Source organism: Eurosta solidaginis, chromosome 5, assembly GCF_040869045.1.
Source record: "Eurosta solidaginis isolate ZX-2024a chromosome 5, ASM4086904v1, whole genome shotgun sequence".
Lineage (NCBI taxonomy): Eukaryota > Metazoa > Arthropoda > Insecta > Diptera > Tephritidae > Eurosta > Eurosta solidaginis.
This window is the reverse complement of record NC_090323.1, coordinates 251,918,756-251,940,585: the sequence shown is the minus strand read 5'-3', so window position 1 is coordinate 251,940,585 and position 21,830 is coordinate 251,918,756. Positions and strand designations below refer to the sequence as shown.

The window sequence follows — 21,830 nt, the reverse complement described above, 5'->3', positions numbered from 1 at the left end:
TCTCTGGAGAGAGAGAAGACCTAGGGCTCACGAAGGGCATACTAACTGGGCATTGCTGTCATTGGCGTCACATGCTTATAAGTGCGACCTCGTCGGTAACAGCAGATGTAGGAAGTGGGAGCTGCAAGAAGAAACGGTTGTTGACGTTATGTGCTTTGCGCTGCCAAGGTCAACGCTTCAGCTATAAAGGGCAGCAGAGTTGCCAGATCTCGAGGCAGGAACTAAGCTAGGACCTAAAAAAGTTCTAGTATTCGCCAAGAGGATAGAGTCATTCTATGATATAAGTCCTGGCACCTGGTTGGGGGTTTTTTCCGTTTGGTCGTGAAATAAATTCTGGTAACCTGTTCAAAACGTTCAGTCTAGGTGAGATATTTATTGATAGGCCAGTTCAACCTAACCATCATGGTCGTCAGTTCTGATATCATTCGGGATTAGTCTCGAAATAATCTTTAAAATTCTCGCGAAGCGGTCGAAATGGGCCCGAAAAAAATTATGGTCCCGTAAATAATTCCAGATATAAATAATAATCCCGAAGATATATCCTTAAACAGCTCCGAAAACAATTCCGGAATGATCCGGAGATAGTCCTGAAAATTGTAGAATTTATGCCAAAAATAATTTCCAAATTGTCAAGAACACATTGCGAAACGGTCTCGAAATAATCTGAGAAAGCGCAAAATATAGCCCAAGAAATCACTGAATAGCTTCAAAATAGTTCCGAAAACAATACCGAAATTAGTAGATAATCCCGAAACTATCGGGAGTTTGAATCGAAAGCTGACAAAATATTGCAAAAAAAAATAATTCCCATATTATTCGAAATTATTCGAAAGTAGTCCCGTATCGATTCTGAAAAGGTCTCTAGTGATGTGGCGCCGAAATGATCTGGATACCAATTCCAAAATTATTCCGAAAATGAAGAAAAAAATCTCTGAAATTATCACGAAGTTGATCTGATATGAACGCGACAATTCCAAAATTAGCTTTAGTAAAACTGTGTAATATTTGGTGTACTTTGAATTTTGCATCACACTGTATGTATATGCATTTGTAAGTAGATAGAGATGTGTTTATTCTCCGTTTTTTGCTTTCCCATCTGCTTCGCCCATCTCCGCTTTAGCCCGCTGAAGCCAATTACTTGCAGTGTTGGTTTTTAATTTTTTTTCTAAGTGTGGATGTTTTTTGTTTTCTTTCTATGCCACAATTTCTGCTGTTTATATTGTTTTTACTACACGTTTTTAGTTTATACATTTCAAATACTTTCAACGGTATAATTATTTGCACCTATGTTTGCTATAATCGTACCGTTTGGCTTCCCTCTACACACCCGAAGCACCATTTTATCAGAAAATTTAGTACTCGAGTTATTGTCTCTTTTGAGCGCAAAAATTGCGCTATTTTGCTCTCATTCGACTTACTGTTTCGTTAAGTAGCTCTATACCCCACCCCTCACCCGCCCCAACCATATTTCGGTTTTTATTCCTATTCTACTCTACTATGCTCTGTGCTGCTGTCAAATACTCTGGCGCCGCATTTAGTAAGTCACCGAACGTGAAACCTCAAAGTATGTTTTTTCTTTAATTTAAGGAAAACGATTAAACGAAACGATAAAAGAAATCGCATTAAAATAAAATCGAATATAAGAAATCGAACGCAAGTGCTTTTAAAGCAAGACCTGTTTTTGTTGCTTGCTTATAGTTTTTATTGTAATTCAATTATAAAGAAGAAAATCATTTACATATTTAAAGATTATTACTCATGCAAGTGTGAAAACCAAAATTGTGTGAAAAGAAGGAAAAAAGCAAAATAAAATATACTGACTCTGAGTGTGCTGTGATGACAATCAGCTGTTTTTTTCGATATCCGCCAACAATTGTCTACTTCGTGTTGCTAAAAAAATTGATTTCCCATTAAATTAAATTCATTTTACTAATTTCTGCTTAAAACATGACTTGTTCCAGGCATGAAGATGCATTAAAAAGCGTTTGAACAATCAATTTTTGATCTAAATATTCGTATAGAAGCAAAATTTACTAATTTGGTTTTTTCACCTGCCATATTGGCTGCTCGTTGGCCACATCTACATATTTACAGATGTCACTTATCATAAGTGTTCAAGAAACAAATGTACAAAAATACTTATAAATATTATTGAGCTGGAGTAAATGGCAAAACATATTCGTACCTATAAAAGTAAGCAAACCAAAAAATGTAAATAAGAAAAATAAAACTAGTTTGATTTAATTATATTTTTAGTGTATACCTATTCTCGTCATAGTCATAGGGGGGCACAAATGCAAAATTGAACTTTTTATTGAATTCCATGGTACTGAAAGTTTTGCAAATTTTTGGTATGTCTTGACTGGTAGTCCTTTTAAAGTAGCAGTTTTAATAACCAGAAAAATTTTGTAAGCTAAAATTATTTTGCAAATATCCTTCAAAAATTGGGCACTATAATAACTGTTTTTTTTTTACATGCATATGTGACCCGGTCTATGAAAAGGTGGCTTATGACTCAAAAAAACAGCTGTTAACAGCTGTTTCTCGCAAAAAAAACTGTAATTGTTTACTTTAGCTCACAACTGCAAAAACTCGTCCAAAAATATCGAATCCGAGAGCGGAAATTCAAAATTTTATTTCTGTCCATTCCTGGATCCATAGTATTTTTGCGCAGAACACCTTTCTGCATTGGAGGCCTTCGGCCGCGCTTATAAAAAATTACCCTGGGTGAGTCCAACACCGGTTTGGAGACCAAAACTATATCCGCGCAAAACACTTTTACCCACAGTTTTTCTTGTGGGTACTACAAAATCATCAAAACAACAACAACCACATGAAAATATTCAATTTTGTTTGCAAATATTTCCGCCTTCGGATTCGTGATCCTGGGATCAAAACGCGTCTTTTGACACCTCTCCCGATATTTTTGGCCGAGTTTTAGCAGTTATGAGCTAAAGTAAACAATTACCAAAAAAAAAAACAGCTGTTTTGAGTCATAAGCCACCTTTTCATAGACCGGTTCACATATACATATTCACTAAAACTTTATATGGACTGCCAAATGCATAACCTTATCTACACTTATGAAATTATGTAGTGCCAAATTTCAGTATGCATTATACTCATTTGCAACTGAAATGTGTCTCTCCATTTTATGTCTACACTATTCTCCACTTCTATGTCCGAAAAGTGTGTTTCCGCAATTCATTGCAACCGATTCAGCTATAGGTTATACGCTATGACCAACAGAAATGCGGGCTTCCGCTATTAAGCACAGCGCGTTTTGTAGCGAGTTATTTAACCACTGCCGCGAGTCTTCTATAGTTGCCGCTAGATGGGTTTCCTAAACATTATCTAAGTGATGACAAAAATTTTTGAAGATAAAGATGTTGCATGCGCGAACTTCAGTGGAAAGTAGCGGAGCTTCACAAAATTCTAGTAGGTCACTTCCACCACACTACAAATTTTAACACGATTTTTAACATAATTTAAGCACACAAAATACACCGATTGTAGCTTTGGAGTGTAAAAATTTGAATTCTGAACACATTAGCTGAATAAAAAGTGTACAAATAATTGTTAAATAATAAATACAGACAGTGGTAGTTTAATAAATTCTGCTGTGGTAAGTGGTGAATGTGACCTACTAGAAGTTTTGTGAAGCTTGCTTCACACTATTTTTCGTCCCTGCAATGTCTCTATCAGAGAATTTAAACACAATGAGAAGGCGTTATTTTGGCATCCACTGCTTACGATCCATTTGCATGTGTCACGTCTTGCACTTCACCACTATTCCCCAAATTCATGTTAACTTAACAGGGTGCAAGACGTAACAGAAAATTCTCTTAACGATTTCCTCTGTTCGTCTGTTACCAAAAAATCTCTGATCAGAGCAAATATATTGGAAATTTGAATTCTCTGATTTTTTGTAAATAAATTATGATGGTTGGAAGGTTGAAGTCTTCGGCACAGCCGAAGACAGTCCTGTCCTTACTTGTTTTTTTTTTATATTCAAAGTGTGAATTTGAATCTGTGCCTATGATTCAGGGCAAAACAAAAACAAAAGTGCTACAAGTGTATAGGGGTTGAGCAGCTCCGATGTAAAGAAATATTTTGACAAGTATAAAATACATTATTCAGTCAACAAATATAGTCAAAAAAGATTCAGAAAGCTGAATTAAAAATTATTATAAATTTATGATCTCCTAAAGTAAACACATTTGATTCAAATATGATTCCAAAATGTGGTTGAAAAAATATATTCCGTGTTTGATCATCTAAAGTATTCATATTTGATTATTTCTTTTGTTCAATTGTATGGTAACTCATTATTTTGTCAGAAAGAGTAATCAAATTATATTGATATGTAGGGAAATTGAAAATTTAATAACATAAATGGTGAGTGGGTATAAACAAACCTAGATTGGTATATATGTACACACATATATTCCTAAACTAAAGATCAGCCTACACCCCCATTTCCCACCAACTTCATTGATATCAATATATCCATGCATAAGCTAACAAATGTTTGTACATACACATGTTCAAATAAAAGACAAACTGTCTCAATCAACCACTTCCTACAAAAACTATTCTTACGCACAAGCATATGTACAAATCTATGTTCATATGTAAGCTAAGAAATATTTTTATATTCGCATGTTGACAAACAAAACAAAATTCACTTCAACCATCCAACCATACGAACAAGCACACATACATATGTACATATGTATGCTCATGTTTTGTATGTAAATCGCAAAATCCTGAAAACTAGCTTCCTCTTGATTTTTCATTCATAAATGCTTCTTCTTAAGTTGTCCGAATTGGTGATAGAATTCGGCAACATAGCATTTTGCAATTCGGCAACATGGCATTTGATAAAATCATAAAATCGTCAGAAGACAAATTTTTGCGATTTTATAAATTCCAACTTCGATGCATATTGGGGGTATTCATTATGACGAGCATAACTACTTTCATAACCCCGCACTTTTCCTTTGAAATAATACCAAACTATTTATAAGCCTGTATGAAAGTACTAATATGGTAGTAAAAAATGCAAATAAAGATGCACAGATATTGCCTAGTAAATGTCCACTAACATATTAGCAATATAATCTAAAAATTTCCATCCATTGTTCATATAAATTATTGCAAATAATTTTCTCATATCCTGAATTGCCGAGTTGTCACAGCTTATGGACATTTTTATTTGCTATTTGAAGCCCCCTATCATATTCTGCCGAAAAATTGTTCGCGCAGTCACGTAGCCAAATTTGCAGCAACTGTGTTGCAGTTGCTACATAAGAGTGGGGTTTTACCCGTTTCTGGCCCGAATTCTCACTGTGACGTCATACTGTATATGCTGACTTGTTTATCACATGTCAGTACAAAGTAAGAATTTTACATTATTTTCATAGATAAAAATTAATATATGGGAGCGGCGAAATAAATTAAAGTAATTTTGCGAAGAAATATACCATTATTTCGCAAAAGAGCAATAAATTCGTTTATTTTAATTTTATAATAAATTCCCCTTTTAGCTGTGAGCTATTAAAGGTATAAACGGCAACACTTTTAACCACCGACGACACATAATTTGGCTCGTGCCTATTGTATTTCGTCGGCTAATTGCTACGAGCATTGATATTTACATATCCATGGCCGTATACGCGGATTGCCATAATTGATTTGGTCGCTTCATAACGCGGAAAGCGACAAGTTGTTTTATTAATAACTTAAGACACTGCCACAGCATCAAAGCGACCAAGCTTTTTATACATGTCTGCCTTTAATTGGAGTATTATTGAATATGTATATATGTATGTACATTTGTACTTTTTTGCTTTGGTTTGTATTTTCATACATATATATTCAATGATACAATGCTTATGGTCTTATTTACATATTTAAGGGTTGATTTGAGGCAGGTCAAATGTATTTAAGTTTGACTTGGCTTATCAAACCTACCTTTGAAAATAACCAAGTACATAGGTACTTACATCATTGTACTGAATAACACATATAAAATGCTTTAGGAAATTTCTTTATAGATACCTCCCCTCCCACCCATAGTCCAAATAATAACTAAATATTTTTTTATTTATTCAATTGTTATCAAATATTTTATTTATTTCAATTTATTAATAATTCATACTTCATGGTTAATATGCATACATTTTATGCAAATTAACGTTTTATAAATATGCAATGGATTTCGTGTGCACAGAAATTCCAAGTGTGCAAATGCCGTCGGCAAAATACTATTTGCATGCATATTTCAATTTGCATACATTTTCCTAACATTTTAATTTATTAACAAAAAGGGATGGGATAATTCATAAATGTATGATTAATTTACATACATTTCATGAAAGGGCATATTTTGGGTATATGAATAGGTTTTTGTTTGTAAAGAAATAACCAAAATTTCTGCAATTTGCATCAACATAAAACAAGCAAATATATTGCTATTATTATATTAATTAAGTTCAAATTCGTATTAAATCATAAAACAAGCAAATATATTGCTACAAGTAATACAATTTAAATTTAATTAATCCTACTAAATACCTATATTCCCACAAAGAAATCATATTAAGAGAAAATCCAGAGAATTTATACACCAGCTGAAACTGTTGACAGAGAATTTTCTGCTGTTAACTGGTTAACATTGAAATTGGATTGTGTGTGGTGAAGTGCAAGACGTGTTCACATCCAAAAAAGTTGGAATCTAGCAAAAACGCCTTCTCATTGTGTTTAAATTCTCTGTCTCTATGTTAATATTGTCTCTGGTGATGATAAGCGTTTTTTTTACCCGTAAATGTAGACGTATATACTTCATCTTTTTTCATCAAAGAACTGGCAGACCCTTCAGACGTTGTCCTACTTTGGTTATCATCCATAAAATATGCCTAGAATAGTAATATATTTTGAAAGCTATCTTCCAGTCGACTGTCAACCCTTTTTGGAGATATCGAAGAAAACGTTAGGTAGGATAACATTAGAAAAAACGGTGAAGTTGAGTGTGATGTTGATGAGGAGACTGAGGGTATAGCAAGAGGGAGACTGGGGAAAAAGAGGCTGAGGGAAGAGAAAAAAGAGCCAACAACTGACTGCCCCCTCTATAATTATTGGAAAGCATATAATTGGACAGAATAACATCTGCCAGGCCTGCTAGTTTTAAAATAATCTAGGAACATTTCGAACCTGGCTCCTCTCCTTTCTCACATTTTCTTTCTTCGTCATCGCTTCAGCTTCCTGCCGCTCTCATCTCCGCTCTCTTTCGATCTTCCCTTTCCACTTTTTCCATTCCCCTATTTAATCCTTTTCTTCATCTTTTCTTTTTCTCTACCTGCAAACCACCGCTCTTTCCGCTTTTCATACCTTTTCATTATTATCTACCCAATCGTATATTCTCTTTCTTTTCGCCCTTACCCTCCACTCTTTTCCAACCGGTTTCTATCCCTATTCTTCTTCCTGCTCTCTGCATTCCTCACTTTCAGCTTTTTCTACCTTCCCACTATACCTTTCCTTACCTTGATCCTCACAGTTGCTATTTCTCTCCTCTACCTTTCGCTGTGTCTTTTCAAATTGCCTTTCACTCTTTTACCCACATCATTTTCACCTTCGTCTCCTATCTCATCTAACCTACCTCTTCTCCATTTTCCGCTTCCTTTGGTATAGCGTCCAAATATTGGATGCATGTTTGTATTTTTGAAGTATTTCCGAAGATAAAGAGAATTACTTTACTCTTTTCCGAAAAGGGCGTGACATCAAGTTCCCGAAATCGCCATCTTCTTTACCTTGAAGATACATATATCGAACTAGTTCAAATAATGGCCTTCTATTTTAAAAGGTTTCTCCTTTCCTTCGTACTCTCTTAAGCCTATCTTTATTCCAACCTTCTTTATTTACCTTTTGCCTTTTATATCCCTCCAATATAGCGTTACCACTATTATCTAAAGGGGCGTGACACCGCCCACTATGGCATTGCATACTACTTTATCTTTACAAAAAAGCATCTCAAATCTGCTGCATTTTGCTCCTTGAGCTTTCTCGTTAGTTTTAAATAAAAACATGAATTGTAATTTCAAAAACGTTTTCGAAAAAATTCGCAAAACAAGTTGTCCAAAAACAATGAATTTTAACAAATTTCAAACATGTGCTTTGGTAGAATGAAACCGATTGGACTAAAGCTGCATACTCAAACAGTTTTTAAGCAAATCTCGAATTTTCCAGTGTTTTCGAAAAGGTTTCAAAGTTGTTTTGGATAATTCATTTTTAAATTAACGAAACTAGAAAGAGAATAAAAAAGAACATAATTTTTTTTTTTGCGGCCGCCGTAGTGTTTTGGTAGTTTCTCCGCCTACCACACCGAAGGACCTGGGGTAAAGTCCCGGACAAACCAACATCGAAAATTTAGGAAAAAAAATGCAATTTCAGTTATTTAGCAAACAGGCCGAGTGTATTTCTGCCATGAAAAATACTTTAATTTTACTTATTTATACACCATCATATTCCAAAAAAAAGGAATTAAGTTATATACGCGGTGTTCTCAGAAATTAATTTGCATTATTAATGCCATTTGAAATTAGAATAGAACAACAGCAGGGCAAAAAATGTATAAAATGTTAAAGTAATACGCATTTAAATTCAATAAGTAACTTTTACCGTTTTTTTTACAGGTCAATGGGCATTCTATTGCCACCCGTCTCGCAAGTAACCAACACGCGCATCAATTTAACACAACACCATCGCAATCGCAGCTTGGACAGCGCCTTACAGCGTATACCAGAGGTGAGTTCAATCAGAGATAACCCGTCCTCAAAGGAAATGTTTGAAACAGTGAAACGTTGCGTAGGTGGCAAGAGCACGCGTGGATTTGATTCTTGTATCGATGCATAGTATTTTTGGGCAGAACACCATTCTGCATTACCCTGGCTGGTCCACAAATGGTGCGGGATCAAAATTATATCCGTGCAAAACCATTTTGTACATATTACACAACAATCACATGAAAATTGCCAACTTTTTTTCTGTGTGCAACAAAATTACCACAACCACATGAAAATTACCAACTTCAATTGCAAATATCATCGGACAGAGCTAAACTTTTTCTTTTCCGATATTTTTGGAGGCGTAGTAGCAGTTGTTGTTGTTGTAGCGATAAGGACACTCCCCGAAGGCCTTGGGGAATGTTAACGATGTTGATGATCCTTTTCCGGATGCAGATCCGGTACGTTCCGGTAACAAAAGCACCATTAAGGTACTAGCCCGACCATCGCGTGAACGATTTGGTATGACCACATGAAACCTTCTAGACCATACCGCCCTCCCACACCCTAGATCCATAAAGAACTTGGGGTCGCCAGAGCCTCGGTTGTCAAAGAAACAGGATTCGCCACGGGTAGGTGAGGTTGACAATTGGGTTGGAGAAGCTATATGCATGTATTGCGCTGGCAACTCCTTGAAAGGGTTGCGCTACACAACCCCTTGGTACAATTTGGCATTTTAGTCGCACGACCGCTGTTGTAAAGTATTTTCGAACTTCCTTATATGAAAATTATCAGGCTAGAAAAGATTTCGATTGAGCCATGCCCGTCTGTCCGTTAGCACGATAGCTTCAGTAAAAATTGAGATATCTTTACGAAATTGGTACGCTGGCTTTGTGGACCAAGAATAGATGATGAAAATGGGCGAAATCGAACGATTACCACGCCCAATTTTTCGATATCGAACATTTCGAAAAATGGAGAATATAAAAATATAAATAAATTCATTATCAAGGACAGATTAAGTGATGAAACTTGCTGTTTGGGTTGACTTTATGACATGAAATAGAAATTTGGAAAAAACTTTGGAAAATGGGTGTGGAATCGGTCACTTTTAAAAGAAAGTTTAAAAGTCTTGCAAGCCGTAAATCAAAAGGTATTGAAGGTAGAATGTTGAAATGAAATTTCGCATCGATGTTGCCCTTGGCATTATATAAACACTTTGGTAAATTTACAAAGTCGGTTGGCACCCCACACCCACTTAAGAAAAACAGTGTCAAAGTCTTATTGTAACAAAATATTAAGCACCTTTGCGCTATATAACTGAATTATACTAATATTTCACCTCAGTAGTGATATGGTGTATCAAAGTACGAAAAAAAATTATTTTTTTTTTTTATTTTTAATATCTCTACAATACTATTAAAGTCATAAATCGAACAGAAATCGATCCATCCAAACGAAACTTGTTATAAGGCTTGTTTAAATGACAAAAATAATATTTGTAAAAATGTGGGAACTGGTTGGAACCACGGTCGTCTTTATACCCAACCGTACGTTCTTCCTTCCGTTCTTCAGATAATACGATGAGCAAAAATTGAGCTCTCCTCGCTTGCTTTTTCGACATCGACAATGCAACAACAAGTAGAGGCAAAGTGATGAAATGATGATTTTGGAAAATGGGCGTGGCACCGACCACATTTATTCGTTAAGACCACGCCTACTTTTGTTGTAAAGCTCCTTTTTTTACGACTCAACACTGTGGATGCCATTTGGTTATGCAGTTAGAGGCCATTTACATAAAATTCTTCGACACAGACATAGATTCTACACCAGAGGTGAAATTTGATTTACTTTGTTTATTATACACACTGAGTGAAATGCTTACTAATTTTGCTATTATTGCCTATTTAAGTATTTTGTGTTGTTTTCTTTTTATAATGAGTCATAAGACTAAACAAAGAATATGTGGGGTGAATGGGTGTAGTTTTTGCAAAATAATTGCCACTTTTGTATTTGTTATTTTCTTAGCCGAATTTGTATGGTTTCAAGGTGCGCTTATTTTTTGTTTTCTGTTTACATATGCAATTTTTTTCCTTGATACAAGCATAAGTCATGTCATAAGGCAACGGACTCCTTTAGTTATTTGGTAAACAATGTGCATCTGAAAAATATGCAATGTTTCCAAGAATAAGTTAGATATTTAATTTGTACAGCAACGAACGCACAGCTAAATTCTCTTTATTACTTTCAAAATTTTAAGAAAAACAATCTATGAATTTCGTAACCGAAACTATGCAAACCAATCTTAAAAGCGTATTCGAAAAAATTTGAAAATTCAAGAAACCTTTACAAAAAGTTTCGAACTTTTTATACTCAGATTTTTTCAATTCAATTTTTTTAAGGATGCACTTTTATATTCCAATCAAGTCCAATAAAGTACAAATTATAGATCTCTCAAAATTCGTTTTGATTTTTGACAATTTTTTTCCGAAGCGTGTTTCATATTTTTTCCATACGAAAGCCGCATAGCTTTATTTTATATATGACTATAGACCCACTTCTCAAAGGAGTATCCAAATCTGACTCCTTAAATTTAACTAGAACTTCTCCACGAATCAAAGCCAGACATCGGTATGATAAGAAAGTTAGATAATAATTGCGGAGAACTTTAAAGTAGCGTTCTACAAATTGGAGGAGAAACTCGACGACGCTATTTTGTATTTCTGGGGACAGTGCTTCTTGATAGTTTAAATTAAGTAGGAAGCTAGATATCTCACTCTTTCTGTAACTTGTTTAGCAAAGGATATGAGGTAAAAGACCAGACATTTTTAATACTAGATAAAAACTCCAATCTACAGTCGTTAAGAGCATTTACCACTGTCTTTTTTTTAGTGATATTGTTTTTTTTTTACCATGAAGCTGCTCTAATCTTTTTGGCAGACTAGGGACAGAAATATAAATATGTATGAAATAAAAAGGTCTACTACGATTTTCCCAACTCTAGCTATTCTTCACTCAAACTTTTAAAGGGTTTGTTTTTTCCTGGAACTCAATTTATATTTTCGAAATACAGAACGACTGCTGAGTGGAATATCGCCATATCTCCGCTGTCGTTTCGAATTTGGTTGAATAACACCTTATTTAAGAATTTGTTTCGGAAACGCCCATTGTAAATTCTTTCTATTCCTCCATTGCCATACCTGCCTGTCAAATAATAGCTGACAGGGAGAATGACTGTCGCAACTACAGAATGGAAGAAAATTTTGTTTTTTGCTCGCCGTTATTAAATTGAATTGCCATGAATCGCCCATTTGTGTTTCAAATCAGCTTTTCTCTTAATTTCTATAGTCTAGTTATTAAATAAAATATGAGTAGCCAGTTAAGCAAACATTTTAAAATATGTAAATAATGCGATATACCAGTCGTTTACAAAATGTTTGAAAAACACTCTTGAGCAAATGATCTATGTAATCGAACAGCGATTTAACAGGTGGTCGAGGCTGTTTACTATTGTGAACTTTTTTTTCAAACATTCGCCACTTGTTGGAATTCATAATGGAAACGCCCTACAACACTTTCTGCATACTTGTCAAGGGTGGGACAAACTTTATTGTTGAATAATTCCCTTAACAACTTTAAAGAAATCAAAGCTGAATTGTTGGATATATTTAAATCGAATTTCTAACATTGTATAATAAATATCAAAAAAAAAAGACAGCTTCGAAATTCAGAATAGCAACTTTTAAAAGCCCTTTTTATCACAGGTGGGACAAAAACGCAATCGATAGATCTAATATAATTTGGTATTTTAATCAGCTCTATTAAACCTCATTATTGTATAACGCAGTTTTTATTAATCACTCGAGTGTTAAATCACAAGTTTTTTGATGGCCTTTTCAAAACAAGCATAACATAATTGTAATAGTTCAATGAGCAATTTACTTTAAGAGGAAAAAAAGGTGTTGAAAATGCATTAAAAGAATAATTTTGATACTTTTCGGTTGATTGAAGGTTTTTACATTATTTGTCTCCACACGGTCTCCAGTTTTGTAAGGAAAGTTATTTTCGCACCAAGCTTCACTCTCTCATGGAACCTCCTGTTTGAGTTTATTTGAATTACATTTAAGTTTTGCTGAAATCTGAAATCCATTTTCTGAGGTACAACTGGAATATCTGGAATACAGTTTTTGGTTTTTGAAATACATTTGCTCTTCTGAAACTCAATAACATTTTCTAAAACATATTCAAGTTTTTCTGAAATAAATCTGACTTTCTGAATTTATTTTAAGCTCTTCTGAAAAATATTTTAATTTTCTGAGATACAACTGAAATATCCGAAATAAAACCAAGGTTTTCTGGAATTCAACCTGCTCTTCTCAAATTCAATTACCATTTTCTGAGACATATTCAAGTTTTTCAGAAATAGATTTCTGAAATAATTTTTCGCTATTCTGAAAAACATTTGAATTTATCTGAATTAAATTTGAATAATCGAAAATATATTTTAATTCTTCTGAAAAATATTTCAGTTTTCAGAGACACATCTGATAATCTCAAATAAAATTGAGGTTTTCGGAAATACGTTTGTTCTTATGAAATTCAATTAGCATTTTCTGAAATATATTCAAATTTTTGAATTTTCTGAAACTGTTTTTCGCTCTTCTTCTTTTTGAGAACATATTTTTCAAATACATTTGGATAGACTGACATACTAATGAATTATTTGAAATAGAATTGAAGTTTTTTTTTTTTAAATATAACTGGGATATCTGACATGTATATGCGGTTTTTTGCAATTCATTTGCTCTTTAATATTTCTATACGTTTTTCTGAATTGAACAGATATATATGAAGAAAAATTGAGGTTTTCTCAAATTTCATTAACGTTTTCTGAAAAACACTTCTGGCTTTCCGAAATATATTTGCTCTTCTATACTCAATTACCAATTTCCTAAATGTATTCAAGTTTTTCTGAAACAAATTTGAATTGTTTTGGAATTATTTTTCGCTCTTCTCAAAAGCATTTGAGTTTATCCGAATTACATTGCGATTTCTAAAATAAATTTTAATTATCTGAAATACAGTTGACCATTTTTTTACTCAGCTGAGCGGAGCTCACAGAGTATATTAACTTTGTTCGCATTACGGTAATCCGTAACGGCACAAACTAATCGAGATAGATATAGACTTCTATATATCAAAATGATCTGGGTCAAAAAAGAAATTCATTTAGCCATGTCCGTTCGTCCATCCGTCGTCCGTCCGTCTGTAAACACGATAACTTGAGTAAATTTTGAGGTATCTTGATGAAATTTGGTATGTAGGTTCCTGGGCGCTCATCTCAGATCGGTATTTAAAATGAACGAAATCGCCCACTTTCGATATCGAAAATTTCGAAAAACCGAAAAAGTGCGATAATTCATTACCAAAGATGGATAAAGCGATGAAACTTGGTAGGTGCGTTGACCTTATGACGCAAAATAGAAAATTAGAAAAATTTTAGACAATGGGCGTGGCACCGCCCACTTTTAAAAGCAGGTAATTTAAAAGTTTTGTAAGTTCTGTAATTTGGCAGTCGTTGAAGATATCATGATGAAATTTGGTAGGCACGTTACTCCTATTACTATATGTGTGCTAAATAAAAATTAGCGAAATCGGATGACGAACACGCCCACTTTAAAAAAAAAATTTTTTTAAGTCAAATTTTAAAGAAAAATTTAATATCTTTACAGTATAAAAGTAAATTATGTCACTATTCGACTCCAGTAATGATATGGTGCAACAAAATACAAAGATAAAAGAAAATTTCAAAATGGGCGTAACTCCGCCCTTTTTTATTTAATTCGTATAGAATACTTTTAATGCCATAAGTGGAACAAAAGTTTACCAATCCTTGTGAAATTTGGTAGGGACATAGATTCTATGACGATAGCTGTTTTCTAGGAAAATGGGCGAAATCGGTTGAAGCAACGCCCAGTTTTTATACACAATCCACCGTCTGTCCTTCCGCTCGGCGGTTAACACGATAACTTGAGCAAAAACCTATATATCGTTACCAAACTTAGTCCACGTACTTATCTGAAGTCACTTTATCTTGGCATAAAATATGGCCGAAATCCGATATCGAAAATTACGAAAAATGAAAAAAATGCCATAATTATGTACCAAATATGAAAAAAGAGATGAAACATGGTAAATGGATTGGTTTATTGACGCAAAATATAACTTTAGAAAAAAACTTTGTAAAATGGGTGTGACACCTACCTTATTAAGTAGAAGAAAATGAAAATGTTTTGCAGGGCGAAATCAAAAGCCCTTGGAATCTTGGCTGGAATACTGTTCGTGGTATGACATATATAAATAAATTAGCGATACCCGACAGAAAATGTTCTGGGTCACCCTGGTCCACATTTTGGACGATATCTCGAAAAGGCGTCCACCTATAGGTAGAACTAAGGCCCACTACGTTTTAAATAATCATAAACACCTTTCATTTGATACACATGTCATACAAACACATTCCAGGGTTACCCTAGGTTCATTTTACTAAATGGTGATTTTCCCTTATTTTGTCTCCAAAGCTCTCAGCTGAGTATGTAATGTTTTTAAAAATACTGGCTGTTGTGGTTTTTACACTGCACTTTCCATGCACGCGCAATCAAGTGGGTTGCCAGCGCAATTTAAAGCTTCTTCAACCCATTTGTTAACCTGCCCCATCAGTAGCGAAACCTGTTGCTTTAGCTGGCGAGGCTCTGGCATAATGCAACTCGGGGTGGGTGGCGGCTTGGCCAGAAAGGTAAGGTGTAACATATTAATTATTTCCCGAGTTGGTCGGGCTTGTACCTTAATTTTGTTTGTTACCGAAACGTATCGGATCTATACACCACAAGGGATAATCGACATCCATAACACTCCACAAAATCTTCGGGGAGTGTCTTTATCGCTACAACAGCAAGCTGATATTTCCTTCATTATCTTCATTCAAATGAACTCATTGGCGCCTCTTGGCCAAGCGTCATGCTTTCGCCTTCCCGCACAAGCGTTAAATGAGTAATAATGCAATCAAGATATATCCTATTTTTATTCAATCCACTTTATTAATACTTCTTTAATATGTCAATTAAATTGTTTGTTATTAATTTTATCGTTTTTCACCCCAACTCACAAAGTATTGTGGATTTTTCATTTATTTACTACATTTCTTTCCATATTCTGTCATTGCAGGTTGAAGTCTCATCACCCAATTCGGAGAGTGAGAATACATTTTGTACACCATCAATACTGGGCTCGACTATGTGCTCGAAAATCGTCACGACTGCAGCCAATGTAACCGCCGCCCTTACAACGACAACAACACCAGCATTGACGTCATCATCAACACCCACACCCGTACCAACGCCACCATCCTCAGTAATCGCATTGACAGCCACACCCGCTAAAATATCAACGGTAACAGGTGGTTTAATGGATTCAACGACGTCTGCTGCCGCAATTGGAGCTATGACCACAGAGCCAACGGCAAGCAATAGTCACAAGAACAACGGCAATCCTAGCAATAGTAGTTGTAGTGCTAATGCGATTGGTAAGTAAAGTTTACATGCATCCTCGCATACTAAATTTAATTATCATTATCGTGCTTATTTTGGAATTCTAACAATCCTTCTTTTTTTCAGTGGTTGAGTCCTGCCCAACGTTACGTGTTCGTCCCAAATCGAGTGAGACATCTACGCGTTGTGCTGCGCCGCTTCCAGGTGCGGCAACGAGCAGCAACAACAATAACAATAGCAGCAACAACAGTAGTGCTAGTAGTAGTAGTAAAAAACGTGAAGATCTCACCAGTCTAGGTTCGGATGATTCAGGTGGGTTGTAGTTAGTAGATATTATGTATATATGGTCACACGAAAGTATGAATCGGGCACTCTAGAGAAGAGAGATACAACGTCCAATCCGTATGTGGATAAACGCCTTATTGCGTACGAGCATTGCCGAAACCGCAAGTGGGGACGGTACAGTAGAGATCAAAACTACGAAAGGATGTCCACAAGGGGCGTCCTGTCACCTCTGCTGTGGAGCCTGGTAGTAGATGAACTTCTACAGAGGCTCTCAGAAAACGGAATCCGATGTCAGGGGTACGCGGATGATATTGTTATCTTTGTAAGGGGCAAATTTGAGAGCACCCTTTGCGACATAATGCAAAGGGCATTGAGGTTAACGACAGAATGGTGTACTGAGGTAGGGCTAAGCATCAACCCTAACAAGACATCCATTGTGCCCTTCACCAGGAAAAGAAAACTGGAAGGGATTAGGCAAATCACATTGGATGGAGTACAGATGGAGTACACGACTGAGGTGAAATACTTGGGAGTCACGTTTGACCCTAAGCTCTTATGGAAGAAACACATCGACAACACCATATCAAAGCCCACAAGAGCAATAATGGTGTGCAGACGTATTGCAGGAAGATCCTGGAGATACAGCCCAAAGATCCTAAGATGGATGTACACTATGCTAGTGAGACTTATCATAGTGTATGGAGCAGTTGCGTGGGAATCAAGGACAACCATGATGACCGTACAAAAATCACTCACGAAGCTTCAACGCTTAGCATGTGTCTGCATTACGGGAGCCATGCGAACATGCCCGACGGCAGCAATAGAGGTGCTGCTTGATTTAATGCCTCTACCTATAATAATTGAGCAGGAACACATGTACGTGAGACACCTCCAGGAGTGAAGCACTTCACCAGGAACACACTATAATATGGTACACCGATGGCTCGAAGACACCGGAGGGCATAGGAGCGGGGATCTTCGGCCCCCGAACCAAAATATCCCTACCACTCGGAAAATATCCGAGCTTCTTCCAAGCCGAATTTGTCGCCTTAAGCCGGTGTGCAGAGATAAATTTACAGCGGGGATATACCAACGAGAAAATCGCTATACTCAGCGACAGTCAAGCTGCACTCAAGGCATTATCTTCAGTTGAGATTAAATCATCAACAGTCCTTGAGTGCGTAGAGAGATTAAACAGTCTAGGAGTTAATAACACCATCCGTCTAGCATGGGTACCTGGACACAGAGGAGTAGATGGTAACGAGCGAGCGGCCGGAAAGCCAATGGGACCCGAGCCTATGGTGCCAATAGGGTCACATACAATAAGGGAGGAGTTTAAACAAAAGGAGGCGTGCCCCAGAGAACAACACTGGCGCGAAAGTCCAGGACTTCGGCAGGCAAAGGCACTAATAGGAGGGTACCACTCAAAGCGATACAAGGCTATGATTAACCTCCCAAAAAGTAGCCTTAGGATTTTAACAGGTATACTCAGAGGTCACTGTAGACTAAAGAACCATATGCATAAATTGGGCATATCGGCTAATAGCCTCTGTCGATTCTGTGATGTCGAAGATGATTCTGCAGAACACATCCTGAAGGAATGTAATGCAGTCCGAAATGAAGACTTAGGATCATCCAAATTAGAAAATAGTCACATACACTCTCTGAAGCCGAGAACCATTCTGGATTTTCTCAGAGAACTCGGCTTGGATAAAAAGTTGTAAAGAGAATGAGGGCACAATGGACCAATAGGTCGCAGTGCTTAACCTCACAGCATCTATCTATGTATGTACCTTTGTAATTGCAATCAATTTGGCAATTAAAGCACCTTGTTTAAAGTCTTTTTCGAAGTTAAAACCTTGCCGTTGGTTTTTTTTTCAAGCAATTGTTATTGGGAACATGATGATACTGAAAAGGGTGTCTGAACCGTTTTCTGTATATTTATGTAAACCATGTGTTGGGGGGCTTAGAATGTACCCACGGTAGGTATGCCTGTTGGAAAAGACGACTAAATTCGAAATCCCGTTCCTCGACGTTGCCTTAGGCTGGAACCTACCACGTAACAATGCTTTCCAATGAAAGATAAGAACAAGCCTCGGGTGAAAATGATGACTATGATTTTCAAGATCATGATTTGCGGACAAGTATCTGCAATGCCCGAACACCATCAACTTCGTCGTGATCGACGTCGGAAAAAAAGACACAGCCTATAGTGTCATGTCTCGTACGGGCGCAGAATTGTGCAGTATTTTTGAGCGAAAAAGGAAAGGACGCCGACTGAGAAAAAAGTAAAGCAAAATAGCGTAGAACGAGGAGCCGCAGATAGTGGCTATTTCCCGAAAATTCCACCAAAAAATTCGGCGGATGACGGAGGGTTTCAAGATCGGGCAGATTCCTGCAGGAATGATAATGGCGACCTGGTATATGATGTACAGAGTGTGATTTAGTTATGGAAGGAACACTTCACCTCATTGGTAGCTAGCCAGGGAGAATACTAAACCGATACGTGAATGTTCGAATCCCTCTACCGGGAGATAGGTTTTGAAAATACTTACAAAGTAAAATTTGAAACTGGTTTGCATAGTTTTCGTTATAGAATTCCCTTTTTTTTAATTTCACTAGAATAAAATCTGTTAATAATTTTTACAGCAATTTTCGTGCTCACAACTGTATGAATTTTTTTTTAATGTCATGCATTTTTTAAATGTCAATGTCTAAGTTTGAAAAATAAAAACAATTTCTAATTTATAAATATTATTGCAGGCATAATTTGCGGTTCGGATTCAGATCAAATATCACTCAATCGCATACGCCACTCACACGAATCACTGGACTCGGGTGAAATGGATGCAGAAGAATGCATTGATATGCTCGAAACAACATCTATGGATGAAGAATATGGTATGCTACAATCCGATTTGATATTCTATCAATCAGCAGAAACAGACTGTCGCACGCTACGTCCATCACGAAAACAAAAGCAAAACAAAAAACTGCAACAGCAGAGCAAACAAACAACGCAAGATGCAATCAGCGATGCCGATATTAGTGGTGGTTGTGATGCCGGTAATGGTAGTGATGATGCAGACATCGATGCCAAGGCTGCCGCCCAACTAACCGAACGTATGCGTTATCGTGAATTAAATATGTCACAAGCCGCACTAAATATGGAACGTTCAGGTAGTGATACGCCAACAGCATTAGACACAGACTTAGCTACACCCACAGCAGATGTGGTGGATTCAGCAACACCAACACCAACAGACACACAACCGAATACACCATCAACTTCAACGCCATCAACAGCAGCAACAACTCCACAACCAACGAGCACAGCACAAACGGGTAAAATCCAAAAAAGCACAGACACGACGTCGGTTGCTACAAATGAGACCACAAAGAATGATGTGCTCTTCAAGAGTTTTTTTGGTGCCACCAAGAATGCCATTTTCCGTACCGCACAAAGTATCATAGAAAATCATGAGAAAAAGAATGCAGCCAAAAATAAAAGTGATGATAATAATACAAGTAATACGAATAGTGGTAGCAATGTAGGCGCAATGGCGCCAGATCAAGTGAAATCACCTACAGATATTTCGAAGAAGAAAGAGTTTTTCAGTCTCATTACATCAAGTTCAAGTAAAAAAGCCGCTGCTGCAGCTGCAGCTGCAGCCGCTGCTGCACAACAACGGCAACAACAATCTACTTCCAATACACCAGCAGCTGCACCATCGGCGGATACAACACCGATTGATTTGAAATCTCCCGGGATGGCAAGCGAGTGTAACGAGAAAAAAATTAATTCTACCGCTGCAGAAAGCAACGAAAAAACGCTTAATCTACCGCTGCCCACTTTAGGTGCTTCCTCCTCTACTACATCTTCGACTGCGCTTGCAATTGCGAAATCATCTTCCATTTCATCGTTGAATAAACTTAAAGTGCCAGGTGTTGTGAAATGCTTCATCAAAGAGCGCCCGGTCCAAAACGATAACATGCAAAAGACTGAAAAAGGTCCAAGTGGCCTATTGAGATTTTTCGAATCTCCCATCTTCAATATACATTTTGCTGTACATTATTTGTTCTATTCGAAAGAACCAGGTGTGCTCAGTTTTATTGGCAATAAAATATTTAGTTTTCCCGATCAGGAGGTTGATCTCTATATACCACAATTAATTGTAATGTACATACAAATGGATGAATTAGCCGAGGTTCTGGATCCATATTTGACAATACGTTGTCGTAAATCTGTAGATTTTTCTTTGAAATGCCTTTGGCTACTCGAGGCCTACAATTATCAATTCGATTCATTGGGTAATGGTGCGCGCAAATCACAGTTGGCGTTGATGAAAGAAATCTTTTCGAAAAAAGAGCGTAAAGTATTGAGTAAATCTGATGCGAAAGATGTGCAAACGTCTGTAAGCGGCACCGCAGTTGTTTCGCCATTAACAAAAAAGACGCATCATCGTTCACAATCGGACGCCACCATACTTTTAAGCGACTCACGTCGTCATCTGTCAACGTTAGCATTAAGTATATCACATCGTCATTATCAGCAACCGCCATATACAACGCAAACATTACCATTAATGCCAGCCAAATTGTGTTTGGGTGATTTGACTTCGGGTCGTGCATTCGATAATGGTTGCACCTGCTTTGAGAGCGTACGCGGTCAGGTGAGTAAGAGTGAAATACTCCGTTTTTATGCTAAGCTATGTATAATCTTTTGTATACCTAGTAGGATTAGAGCTCCGAGATTGTATTTCAAATTTTCGAATATCACGACTATCGAAGATAAAAGTGCCCCACTTAGCCAAAGTATTTGTTTTAAGCAAGACTTTTTCGATGTTGCTCATTGCGAATATCACATAAAATTGCTTTTCTTTTCGATATCGAATGTGCAGAAAGACATAAATATTGCTTTAACAAATCTTATCTATACACAGCACGTTAGGATTCAGTAAATGAAATAAGCAAGGTTTTTCGGTGTTGTACATTTCGAATATCACAGAAAATTGTCTTTTATATTTCGAAAATTTCGAAATAAAATAAGCTTATAAAGAAATATTTTAAATAAGTATTTACATAGCAGGAGCTACAAAAATTTCGAATGTCGTAAGTTACTACATAGTGCAATTTTCGAATGTTTATGTTTGTTTGTTTTAATGGTGTGTTCAATTTATACTTATTATTAAGATTGCATGAGCTTAACACCGGC

At 36.4% G+C, this 21,830-nt stretch overlaps 1 protein-coding gene across 7 annotated transcripts in view; it reads left to right on the top strand.

The window, feature by feature from the left end:
* Positions 1 to 21,830, top strand: part of fwd (phosphatidylinositol 4-kinase beta fwd) — a 351,706-nt gene that overhangs the window by 303,481 nt on the left and 26,395 nt on the right. For 6 of the 7 annotated variants that reach the window (XM_067789774.1, XM_067789775.1, XM_067789776.1 and 3 more), the window contains 4 exons: positions 8,694 to 8,805; positions 16,008 to 16,365; positions 16,457 to 16,642; positions 19,379 to 21,288. In XM_067789774.1, the coding sequence (XP_067645875.1) occupies positions 8,694 to 8,805; positions 16,008 to 16,365; positions 16,457 to 16,642; positions 19,379 to 21,288 (2,566 nt within the window). Of the gene's footprint in view, positions 1 to 1,556; positions 2,194 to 8,693; positions 8,806 to 16,007; positions 16,366 to 16,456; positions 16,643 to 19,378; positions 21,289 to 21,830 lie in introns of those variants that run through there. The other variant, XM_067789780.1, reaches the window with a different exon arrangement.